Source organism: Vanellus vanellus, assembly GCF_965231255.1.
Source record: "Vanellus vanellus genome assembly, chromosome: 1".
Classification (NCBI taxonomy): Eukaryota; Metazoa; Chordata; class Aves; order Charadriiformes; family Charadriidae; genus Vanellus; species Vanellus vanellus.
In genome coordinates this window covers 117,123,328-117,136,174 of record NC_138905.1, presented here as the reverse complement: position 1 = coordinate 117,136,174, position 12,847 = coordinate 117,123,328, and the positions used below count along the sequence as shown (strand labels likewise).

The window sequence follows — 12,847 nt, the reverse complement described above, 5'->3', positions numbered from 1 at the left end:
CTCTGATCTCCGTGGCTAACAATAGATTGCTTTATAAAATACAGTTTCTGGTATCTTGGCTGTAGAACAGGACAGATATTTCCTTCTTTCCTAGCTGCACTGTGGTGCAGACACACTGGAAGAGAGAAGAAAGGGACTAATGGGGTTATGCCCCCTATACCAAACCCCAGAACTTCCTTTTGGAAGTGCCCATGCTCTTCGGTCACAATAGTCAGATTCCTTTTCTGCTTCAAGTGGCATCTGCCTCTAAGTACTTCTAGCAAAACTGCATACAGATTTTTTTGAAGTTCATCCATGGGGTGCTTTATGTAGTTTTGCTTTCTATCACCACCATTTTTTACAGTGTTACAATGTGTTACAGGTTAAAACTGATTGAATTTTAAGAATTCTAGAATGGTAAAACTAAACAACCTCCTCTTGAGGTTCCTTAAGCAACACACATCAAGTGATTCAATTAACCTTGCAGATGGCCTGTCTGTGCTGCAGAGGCGGAGCAACTTGGTCTCTGTTGGGTTATAAGCTCAGATACTGCGTGGCCTAAATGCAGCAGTATTGTTTCTAAGGCTTTGAAGTTCTCGTCTTGAAACAGTATGTTTGATGTCACGTGGCACAGAAGCGAAGTTAATAGAACTTATCAAACTTAGAGCAGCTCCATATAAAAGCAGCTCCACTGTCTCCTGGTGGGACCTCCATGACTTGCAGAGATGTCAAGGTGAGCCTCCGAAGTACTCTTCACTGTGTTCTATAGCACACATATTACTTGGGATTACCCTGGATAATGAGGACTCGAGCGTACTTAGTTTTCCTGTCAGTACATTTTGCTTCCATTTGAACAAGTCAGGTATGTACTAAGCAAAGTCCTTGACTGAAGTCTGCAAAGTTTTATGTCCAGTTTTTTGCCACTGGTGGCAATGAAGGCTCTTAACTGTTTCTGGGACACATATCACTAAATGTACTCAGAGAAATGCCTGGGAGACAGTACACTGAACTGGACAGTGAAAGAAAGACTCGTGAAGGAGCCAACATCCACCTCTGACACAGTACTGTGCATCACTTTACTACACAGACAATGATTCCCAGGGAAGACCACCACCACTCAGCACCCCTGACAACAGGAGGCAGTGAGTTGCACAGTGCAATGAATAAAAAAACACGAACCGGGCTCTTTTCCTTTTAACTAAATGACATAAATGTCACACAAATACCGTAAAAGTGAGATGAACCATCAACTTTGGTTGGTTTCTTTTACCTAAAGCAAAACACAGAGCCGCAGGACAGGACAAGCGCCCCTCAAGTTAGCAGTCTCTAAATGCTACCTGTCCTGTCAGTCCTCATTCTGTCCTAGAAGAAGCTCAGAGGCCTTCACGCGGCGGTCAGGCCGCCTTCGGCCGGGCGGGCTTCTGGCGGGCTCAGCCGGCCCTGCCAGGCGAGATGCCAGGCGAGACGGCGTTTGACAGCACCCGGCTTTCACAGACAACCCTGCCGCCCGGGGAGCCAGGGCTCCGCCGGGGCTGAAAGCCAAAACCAAAGCCGAAGCCTCAGCGCCACCCGCCGCCAGTTCTGAGGAGAAGCAGGAACCAGGCCCGCGCCTCCCCGCGCGCCTCCCCGGCTGCCTCACGGCGCCTGCGCGGCTCCTCCCTCCCGTCGTCCCCGGCGGTGGCTGGCAGGAGCGTAGGCAAGATGGCGCTGCACGTCCCCAAGGCCCCGGGCTTCGCCCAGATGCTCAAGGAGGGGGCGAAGGTGAGAATCCTGCGGGGCGGGGGTCCTCGCGCTCCCCGCCACGGCCGCCGAGGGGACCAGAGCCGGGGGGGGGGCTTCCCCCCCCCCCGGCTCTGGTCCCCTCGGCGGCCGTGGCGGGGAGCGGGGAGGGCGGCGCCTGGCGCACGCGGCCTTCGAGAAAGCTCCGTCGGGGCCGCTATCCCCGCTCGCTGCCCGGGGGGGCGCCGCCGCGGCTTCTCGCCGTCTCGGTGGGTCGCCGTTGCTTGGGCGGGGTGGTGCAGTACCCCGGGCCGTGCCGGGCCATGGCGGGCGGCGAGGCGGGCTCGGGCCTTGGCTGTGGAAGGGGCTGGCCCCGGGGGGCGTTTGGTTTGGGGAACCTTTGTAGGCGGTGGTCGGCAAAATTAGACCGGGCTTTATAGATGGAGCTGTTCAGGAGCGTCCCACTTGTGATGTACGTGTCTGGACTTTTTTTTTTTTTTTTTTTTTTTTTTTTTTCCTGCGGCTGTGCCCGTAAGAAAAGTACCTTCGCCAGTATGGCCGAGTAACGTAGTATTTTCCATATATTCCCTTTCTGTAAATCCATTTCTGTTGTATTTAACGTTAACGTAGCGTAGATTTTGATAGTAGTCAAGGACTGGCTGATAAAGTAGAAGCTTTCTTTGAAAAGGGGGACAGAAAGCAAGTAGTTTGGGGTTGTTTTTTTTTTTTATTGAAGAGGAAAATAAAAGATGAAAAAAATCTGTTTACTAGTACTTAATAGAAAGGAAAGTGAGGTTCGCAACTCGGGAAGCCCTCTGTTTTTCTTTACAGAATCTTCGTTGGAGACAAAGGTACGGCATATGTGGAGAGCAGGCAGACGAAATGGCTTAGATGCTGGTTCTCTAATAGAAAATTCAAGGCCAGAATAGCAAGAGCTGCCTTTTACAAAACAAGGAGGTGGCTGGCATTCTGCGATGTTTAGTTTGTATTTAGAGAGTACCTTTCTCCCTTCTATTACAGACCGCAGAGTACGTTCTACCCTGCTCTTTTTTAAGGCCCTTTATGGGGATCCCTCCTTTTCCTTAAGGCTTCCAAACTGAAGCCAGGCTGATTGGCTTCTCAAACACAAGTATTTTGTGAATCATTCTGCTTCTGAATTTACAAACCACGTATGTTTGAATGTAGAACTATGATTTTTTTTTTTTTTTTTTTTGTGGAATAAAGAAGTGTAAGTAGAGAGGCATGTACAAAAATGGATGCATACAAAACCCTTGCCCCTCTGCAATCTGGTATTGGTTATTTTGTGTTTCCCTTTGGCACGCAATGGACTTTTGTGGAAGACTTAAGAGATGCAAACTGTATTGAAAATTGAGTCACTGTTCAAATTTTCCGTTCAGAAACTTACTGTGCCTGCTGAACTGCCTAGTTGAGAAGGCGTACAGAGTAGTTCTTTTTTCACTGTCTTTGGGTAAGGTTTAGTTTCCATTTAAACTTTTAAGTGAAATACTAAATGTAAACTAATCCAAAACTTTCATGGGCTCAGGAGATTATTGCTGCTTTAATGAGAAATAACTAGTTCATCCCCTTCTTTTTTTGTTAGAAAGCCTAGTTCTGAGGAGAATGTTTTTCTTTTTAGCATTATTCAGGACTAGAAGAAGCTGTCTATAGGAACATCCAAGCATGCAAAGAACTTGCTCAAACCACCCGTACAGCTTATGGACCAAATGGTAAGTACATTATTAAAGTGTTTTTGAGCAAAATGTTATGTTTGAAGGCTCAACCTGTCTTGAGAAGGAAACAACTGTTTGTTTTCTGAGAAAACACATTGGGCTTGTTCTAGAACTCATAAGTACAGTCTTTATGGCTGTACAGATCAGACTTTGTTTGATTAGCTCTTAAGTTGTGCCCAATGTACCTGCCTTTGCCAGGTTTTTTAGTTGGTTATTGTGTCCTCTTTGCTGTCTTACTGCTACTGTATGGATGACCTACAAAAATTAAAGGAAAGTCAGTAATTTGGTAGATGGTCATAATGAACATAGTATATCTCCGACCAGGCATACCAGAAAGAAGGGTGTTCTTCAGTATCAATTAAGTGATGTACTAATATTTCTGAAGAGAGAACTGCTTGTTCAGAAATTATTGATTTCTCCTTAATGTAACACACTCCTGAGTGTTATTTCACAGAAATCTTAAGGTTCTTAAATTATCAATGGGGCTAATGTTTTAATGTGTGAGATATACCTGAGAGTTATGAAACAGTTATCTATGTACAAAATGATGTTTGTCTAAAGGATGGTTTATTTTTTTTCCCCATTAGGAATGAACAAAATGGTTATCAATCATCTGGAGAAGCTTTTTGTTACAAATGATGCTGCTACTATCTTAAGAGAGCTGGAGGTAAGTTTTCTTGCTTCAGAAGATGTGAGTCGTGAACTGGTGTTTCTGTTCATGGGCTGCTGTGGTTCTGAATGTTAATAAGGAAATTAATGTTATTGTGCCAGATGATAGACATACGACATTTTGTAAATCATTTACATTTTTCACTGGATTTGAGTAAAGTCAATGGGCTGTATCCACACTGAGGAATAGGACTCTCTTGTAAAGCAGCACTAAGTGGTTGCAGAAGATGCTTAATAATTGCCTACTTTTTTTTTTTTTCCTACAAAACCAGTGTAGGTTTAGAAGAGTGTATATCTAGACAATACAGTGTTTATCTAGACAATACAGTGTTCGGAAAACTCTGAATTAAATAGCTGTTATGTTAATCTCCCAGTGTTGGTGGTTGCCATGTTCTTTTGTCTGTCTGCTTAGGATAGACTAATTAGATTCAAGAAGCTGAGGATATAGCAGCATGCTCCTGTGAATACAGTATAAGTGTGGAAAGACTGACCTGTCCTAACTTTTTCTCTTACTATCAAATTCATATTTGTATTACAACACAAATAATATTTTACTGAATTCTGCACTTACTGATAGAAATAGTATAAATGTTAAGTATTTTGTTACTTAATGCATTGTGGTTCAGTGTGAGTAGAATAACTGTGGAAGTTTCAGTTCTGTTTTTAAAAAGTAATCTGCAGGCTAGTTACTTAACCTAATGAGTCTTGCATGTTGCATGAGATAAAATGACAACTGCTGCAATTATATTCAAGGGTACAGCATTTCTTAGAAACAAAGAGAAAGCAGTACAGTCTTCAAGCAGAAGAAGCACTAGAATTAAACTGTGATTTAGATATCTACTTTGCATGTTACACATTTGAATTCAACTTGAAGATTTAAACTTAAGGCTGCTTTCCTCTTGCAGAGCTTGATTGTGAAGTGACTGCATCCTGTAAAAATAGCACGGAACCAATGTCAAGAATGTCTAATTCATGTTGTAGGGGGAATGTTCAGTTGTCTGAATTTTTTTAATCTATGTTTGTACTTTGGGATATTAGGGAAGTTAGCCAGTTAAGATAATCTGTGCTGCTTTCTTTTCGTGTTTTGTGCATTCTTAGTATCTTTAGATATAATTTGAAATAAGAGACCTTATACTGGATGCACAGACAATCCTGGAGCTGTAGTAGAGGTGGGATGTTAGTAACTTTACTAAGATGTGTCACTTCTTGTAAAGGTCCAGCATCCTGCTGCAAAAATGCTTGTGATGGCTTCCCATATGCAAGAGCAAGAAGTTGGAGATGGAACAAACTTTGTCCTTGTTTTTGCTGGAGTTCTTCTAGAGTTAGCAGAAGACCTTTTGAGGATGGGGTTATCAGTCTCAGAGGCAAGTTACATTGTTATTACAATTCACATGGCTTGAATTTAGATTGCTGTAGGTCGATATACTTAGGTCATAATATTGTGAATCATCTGCTTCCTTCTGAACTGATTTTTGATAAGATGTATGAAGAACAGTATTATGTTTTGCTGCTTGTGATTGCTCACTTCCCTTGTGAGCTTTTTGCACTTGTTAATGTTTTACAGCCCTTTGAAAAGGAGATATATGCAGTATGAATGCATAGTGAAGTGGTGTAGTGAATATTTATCATTTGCTGCACAGGTGATTGAAGGATATGAAAAGGCTTGCAAGAAAGCCCTAGAAATTCTTCCGGACTTGGTGTGCTGTTCTGCAAAGAACCTTCGAGATGTTGAAGAGGTGGCATCTTTGTTGCACACTTCAGTGATGAGCAAACAATATGGCAATGAACAATTTTTGGCAAAGCTTATTGCTCAGGCCTGTGGTAAGTGGACAAGAACAGATTTGTGCATGCCTCTAAAAAACCGAGCAAGTTTGCTTATGATCATTAGTAATGCCTTCAAGTAAGATAAAAGATATTGTTAGTTTATTAAACTTAATTGAACGGAATGCTTTAGCTTCTGAAATGACTGTAACCTTCTTTCTCATGTTGAACTCTTCATTGGCATTGTGGCTCAGAGAAGGTCTTGTGTTTTCTGCTAAAACTTTATAGAAATAGCTTTTTAGACTTTTTAAAGCAGAAACCCATCTTTCTTCCTCCTTTTTTTTATTGTTAGGAAGACGTATTACACTTCAGGTAAGCTGTTACTAGTCTCAGCCACAGAACAACGGAAGCAAGACTGTAGATGTGTTGAGTTGTTGTTTTCTCCCTTTGGATTTCTAAGAAAAAACTTTCATGTCTAGTGTAGGTGTTTTCTCAAAATATTCTCAGTCAGACTTCGCTTTTGAATGTATATGTGTAAATGGATATTCAGACTTAATTTAACTGAGCAGCCTGAATAGATGTTGCTTTCTGATTACTACATAGTAAAAACAAAATTTCCGTTTCTTTTGATGTAGGTTATTAGCAGGTTATAATTGCCTTAAATTTAGGCAGGCATCTCAAAACACTGAATTTTAGTACTTCAGAAAAACTCCAGGCGTCATTTATGGTGTTATTGTTCTGCTTTACTCATTAAGCAATACAAATTAATTCTTTTTTTTTTTTTTTTTTTCTCCCCCCTTCCCCAACAGTTTCTATTCTTCCTGATTCTGGTCATTTCAACGTTGATAATATCAGAGTGTGCAAAATTGTGGTAAGTTGTAAGTAGCTAGCTTTACTGTATTATTAAGGTAAACAGTTTAATGAAAGCTAATTTTTAGATCTTTGAATATTGAAAGTGCCTTTTCTATTCTAATCTCTATTGTGTTGTAGTATACATTGTAAGTTTTGGAAATTGGTCTTTACATTCCTTGTTTCCTGCCCAGTAGCAGGTTTCAGAAACAAAAATTGTTAATATTGAAAGTTTACACTAAATCAGATACATAACAAGTTGAGTACACAGGCCTTAACCTGGACCACCAACTAATCCTAATGGGAACCTATAAGACAATGTTTGATGTTGCTGAATCAGCTTAAGTCTTATTTCTTTGTGCTGCAATGAAAACTTAGGTTGCTACATTCAAATCAATGTAAGGAATGCTTTTCATAAAGGGTAGTGCAGCTTTCTGACGATAAATGATCAATAATATGATTTTCCCCTGTTCCATTTCTTTCCTTTCAGGGTGCTGGTATCTCTGCTTCCTCGGTACTGCATGGCATGGTTTTTAAAAAAGAAACTGAAGGAGATGTTACTTCTGTCAAAGATGCAAAAATAGCTGTGTATTCCTGCCCTTTTGATGGTATGATAACTGAAACTAAGGTATGTAGAAGCTCAAAATAAGTCAAATACCTATTTATGCCCATGTGCTCTTATTTTTAGACAACTATAAATATTTTTGACACTTGGTGATTAAGATATTTTTGTTAATATTGCGTTCATTAGTTTAAAAGAGTTCATAGAAAACGTCTGAATCTAAGTTTGTTTTACAGGGTTCTTGGGGTTCAGGAGTTAGTTTTGGTTTTGTTGGGTTATTTGAGCCAAACTACGTGCTAGAATGTTTGAACGTCAAGGTTGTCTAGAAATGCTAGAATTGCCCTTTTTTGACTTGTTTTGCCGCATTGCTTGAGATGGGTGGCAGTATTATAAAGTAGGATGACTTGATTTTTATGCAGTGGTTGAGAGACAAAATGGTTTGTCAAAAACTTTCAGACATGGAGTTAACACTGAATTGATAACAGTATATGTGTCTTACTAGGGCACCGTACTTATAAAGAATGCTGAAGAACTGATGAATTTCAGTAAGGGAGAAGAAAATCTAATGGATTTGCAAGTCAAAGCTATTGCCGATAGTGGTGCAAATGTAGTAGTAACAGGTGGAAAAGTGGCAGACATGGCACTTCATTATGCCAACAAATACAATCTTATGTTAGTCAGGTAAGTGCTAGAAGAGCATAAAAACATTTGATCTACCAGGTTTATGAAATGTACTTGCTGTATTGTCTCTTCCATCTCAAACAAATTAGAAACAAAATATTGCAGACTATTTGGTTTTCTAGTGGATCAAAACCTGAGCTGCAGTTTGGTGGTGTAACTTGTATATGTGGTACTGTTGCTCTGATTGAAGTGCCTTTATAGCACAACTGAAATCAAGAATATAAAAATTAGTGGATCTTGTAAAGAGGGATGTGGCCTCAAAGGCATGTAAGACTTTACCATAATGGTTCCTCCTGGTCACAGTCCTCATCTGATGCTTCAGCAATGATGAGATCTGTGCATCACTAATGTATTCATGAATGGAAGAACTAATTCTTAATACTTTTCCGTGGGCCTTAAATATTTTTATCTATAAATAAAGCATATTTGTACATCCTTGAAATACATTCTGCACAACACAAAGTCAAATTACTAGTAGCACCTCTCACATCTCACACAAATAAGTAGTCCTTTGTTGAAAGCTTTAACTTTATTGGTGGTGTACAAAAAGTTTGAACTTCTGGAAATGGAGCATGATACTGTGATCTCTTACATAACAAAGGACTTATAGAGGTGTTCTAAAGCCCAAGTCATGTGTTATGCACTAGAAGATGAAGTTTGGCGATTTCCGTGTATTTGAACTATTGTTTTTAAATTCCTAGAAAATAGTCTTTGCATAGAATCCCTGGAAAAAGACAAATTATAACTCAAAAAAATAGAGGAGTGGATTTTATAACTTGATGCAGTAAATTTTGATAGATGTTATTAGTTTACAAAATGCTGACAAGGGAATACTTAGTTGTATGTGTTAACGCTTGCTCTGGAAACTTGTTATTAGAAAGACTGGTTTTGTTTTTAAAGGTTGAACTCAAAGTGGGATCTGAGAAGACTGTGCAAAACCGTTGGTGCAACAGCCCTACCCAGACTGGTATGAACTTTTCAAATGAGGAGCAGAAGGGAGAGTACTGATGAGCAGGTTCACCTCTTAACTCTTGGTTTTCTTTCCAGACTCCCCCTACTCTTGAAGAAATGGGCCACTGTGACAGTGTATATTTATCAGAGGTTGGGGATACGCAAGTGGTTGTGTTTAAGCATGGTATGTATGTTCTGTAGAACTAATGCCACTGTTTTAGAAGTACGATGTTTGTGTGTATTTTACATCTAACGAGCTTAATTCAGTAATGCACATGTCTGTCTTGAACAGAAAAGGAGGATGGTGCCATTTCTACTATACTCATTCGTGGATCTACAGACAATCTGATGGATGACATAGAGAGAGCAGTGGATGATGGTGTAAATACTTTCAAAGTACTCACAAGGGTAAGTAACTGGAACACTGCAGTTATCAAAACTGAGCTATGGATCAGTTTGAGGTAAGACTTGTTCTTGCTTAGTGCTCATTTGCTACAAAAGCTGTAGCAGATATTTATTCACGTTACCAGCTTAGGACCCTTCTTGAGATGTAGAGAAGGCTGAGTAGTATTGAGGTCTAGAGGGCTGTGTAGACAAGGTTGCTACCAATATCCTGGTGAATACAGTGTACATAAAAGATGGTGCTTGGCATGTACTGCACTCAGTTTTCCAGTAGTGAGTTTGTTCTTGAAGATAGATTTAGTTCTACCACTTTCTAATGGCATTCAGCTCTTTCTTGACTGTTTCCTTAAAGGTTTTGTACTGTTTCTTGGAAACCAGGCACAGAAGAAAAGGTAGATAGCTGTGTTTTGTCACTGGGGATCAGGAGGAACTGACGGTTTGCAAACTAAATTTCTAGTTCATTGGCGACAAGGAATGCTTTCTCAATGTATGACAGATACAATTTATAGATGAAAGAACTGAGTTCTTTGGAGCTTTTTCTGAGCAGCTTTTGTGGACTTGAATATTGTTCTTTCCTTTTTTTTTTTCTTCTATTTTTTTTTCTTTAATACAAAAAAACCCAGACAGAACCAACTGCATTATTTCTTGATTTTTACAAAAGAAGGTATTTTGCTTCAAAGACATTTGGAATGAATAAACTGGTAAATTTCTCTTATAATTCATGTTTGTTCTGAAGAGGATTCTTAGTAAGTCTGTGTGGCATAAAGTTCTATTGCATTCTTGATAAGAGTATATGAATTCTAAAAAGTGAAAATTAATGTGATGCTTTAAGTAAAACTTCATGTTTTGGAATGGTCTGTTCACAGGATAAACGTCTTGTTCCTGGAGGTGGTGCAACAGAGATTGAATTAGCCAAGCAGATCACATCTTACGGAGAGGTACAGCAAACGGGCTTGCACACACATATATGTACTTCAATATATATATATGACTTATATAAATAGATACATATTATTTTATACCAAAATATATGTGTGTATTAATGCATATAAATCAATGAAAAATGTCGGGGAAAATACCTCCCTATCTTACATTTTTTGAAATGCTGACATGGGTTTCAACTTCACTTTAGACTTGTCCTGGGCTTGACCAATATGCCATCAAGAAGTTTGCTGAGGCATTTGAAGCTATTCCTCGAGCGCTGGCAGAAAACTCTGGAGTAAAGGCTAATGAGGTCATCTCCAAACTTTATGCTGTCCATCAAGAAGGGAACAAAAATGTTGGATTTGATATTGAGGTAAATAGTCTTTCACATTACTTCATGCTCTGCGGTATAGGGTTATATTCAAAAATACTTGTATCAGTATGAAGTATTTATAGATTAATTTAAATCATTGAAGCTCTGTGTTGCACAGTCTAGAAGAATAACTTAAAATTGTAATACAAAAGTGTTGGTTTTTTTTACATCAGCAAGCAGTTAAATTCAATTTAGTATTGTGGTCTCATGTAGGAGGTAAAGTCAGATACTGAACTAATGTGATGGAGAAGTCTTTAGTAATTACCTATTTTGTCTTCCTGCTAAAGGATCAGGAATGAAGGTGTTCTGAAGAGAGCAGATGCGATCAGAAAAGTGCTAACTTACTCTAAACCTGTAACTTTGAAAAGCCAGTAACTTGCTAGGTAGAAGCCTGAGAAAGTTTTCAATAATGGTTTTCCCCTTGTCTTGATAGGCTGAAGCTGCTGCTGTGAAGGATATGTTGGAAGCTGGTGTATTAGACACGTACCTTGGAAAATTCTGGGGTATCAAGCTAGCTACAAATGCAGCAGTAACTGTCCTAAGGGTAGATCAGGTAAGCTTACACATAATTTAGCGGGTGAACTGAAACCTTTAATTCAAGTGTGCAGAATGCTAATACAAAATATGTGAATCTTCTGGTAGTGCAAGGCATAACAATATGATACTTGGAAATGTGGTTATTTCTGAAAGCCAGGAAAGTAGTTCATTCAAGAGCTCATAATTTGGAATGTTGTAATGTTGCTGCTTCCATAGGAGCCCTATTAATGCTTTGGATTTTTTTAAGATATGACAGTTGATATTCATATCCAGAAAGTTATCCTAACTTTAGCAGGAACAAGATTTAACACAAAAAGCCTTCTCTCATGTACTGTTTTTACATGAAAGTCCAACTTCTAGGAAAAATGGAGGTTATAATCTTAATGATAAAAATCTTAACTTTATCAATTTAGTGGAACTTCAGCAAAAATGTATTTGCATGTAAAATTTCTGTAGATTATTATGGCAAAAACAGCAGGCGGTCCAAAAGCCCCTAAGCAACAAGGACATTGGGATAAGGATGACTGGAAAGATGAGCCTGAAAAATAGTATGCAGTAAGCTGTGTTTCTCTAGCAGAGAGGTACCTGTGTGTGAGTTCATGCATGAGCGTGTTGACAAGCACATGGCAGATGGGATCTTTCTTGAGGACACATAACACTGCTGTCTTATCTGTGCTGGTTGCCACATTTTGTATTTGTGCCTTCGCAACTGAATTTTACTGCTGAAACCAAATTTTCACTGAAGGGATGACAAGCGCTGTTTTAGTTTTACCTTAACTTGTCACTTTAGCAAGTGCAGAAAATGAGCCTTTAACATGGTAGGACTAGTGGACTTCATGCTTTTAAAGTGTGATGCTTAGACTCGGTATTTCAGAACAATAGCTCTGATAATTCTTCTGGCTTCTGTAGTGTGCATCCTGTATAACAGTCACTCGTTAGCCTATTTAAGCACTCATTTTGTGTAGACTAACTGGAGTCTTAATTTGCATGCAAAAATGAGGTAAAAGCCCTCTTTTTGTACATCAGGGCTCAGCTTCTGCCATTCTCAAGAAAAAAAAATAACTACTTTGTGAATATCTCAATTAGATGGATGATAATAGTCACTGGCTTAGGTTCAGAGTGGGTAAGCTGCATGAATTTAGTGAATGTTGACAGCATCATATGGCTGTACGAAAGAGCAGGGTAAGAGTCTGATTTTAACCTTATCTTTTTTTACTTCTCCGTTATCTTCAAGATCATTATGGCAAAACCAGCTGGTGGCCCTAAACCTCCATCAGGAAAGAAGGACTGGGATGAAGACCAAAATGATTGAATGATTTAACTGTACTGCTGAAGTGACACGATTATGCGAGTTGTTTTTTAATATTCCAGTTGGAGCCTGTCACGATGTTTTTGCTCTGTTGTCTTTAAGTTATGAACGGTGGTGTCCAATGGAGTGCAGAACTTCAAACACTTCAATAAACGTACTCACTGTTAAAACGTCAACTGTTGTTTTATTTGGACTTGGCATGATACGGTTGTTCCTAGTATGTGAATATGCAGGTGTTTTTGTGGCTATGGCAGTGTGTGGGGGTGGTGGGCTGGCCTTGGCAAAGAAAGCAGAAAAAGCTCAAGGGCTGCAATATAGATGGGGAGATCACCAATTACTGTCAGAGGCAAAACAGATTCAATGTGTGGAAAATTAAAATTTATTACCAATTAAGTTGAAGG

The 12,847-nt window shown here is 39.5% G+C and overlaps 1 protein-coding gene across 4 annotated transcripts; it reads left to right on the top strand.

The window, feature by feature from the left end:
- Nucleotides 1–1,654: 1,654 nt before the first annotated feature.
- CCT8 (chaperonin containing TCP1 subunit 8) lies at nucleotides 1,655–12,622 on the top strand. Of its 4 annotated transcripts, none has more exons than XM_082491901.1 (16): nucleotides 1,655–1,740; nucleotides 3,335–3,425; nucleotides 4,016–4,095; nucleotides 5,312–5,461; nucleotides 5,738–5,918; nucleotides 6,668–6,729; nucleotides 7,198–7,335; nucleotides 7,772–7,950; nucleotides 8,851–8,917; nucleotides 8,998–9,085; nucleotides 9,194–9,309; nucleotides 10,170–10,241; nucleotides 10,436–10,600; nucleotides 11,034–11,153; nucleotides 11,594–11,692; nucleotides 12,372–12,622. In XM_082491901.1, exons 1-15 carry the CDS (start codon nucleotides 1,681–1,683, stop codon nucleotides 11,684–11,686), a joined length of 1,662 nt encoding a protein of 553 aa, XP_082348027.1. In that variant the 5' UTR covers nucleotides 1,655–1,680; the 3' UTR covers nucleotides 11,687–11,692; nucleotides 12,372–12,622. The 4 variants fall into 4 exon arrangements, with proteins under 4 accessions (XP_082348027.1, XP_082348028.1, XP_082348029.1 ...); XM_082491902.1 differs by having other exon boundaries at nucleotides 11,594–11,718; XM_082491903.1 differs by having other exon boundaries at nucleotides 11,594–11,685; nucleotides 12,372–12,479.
- The last annotated feature ends 225 nt before the right edge of the window (nucleotides 12,623–12,847 follow it).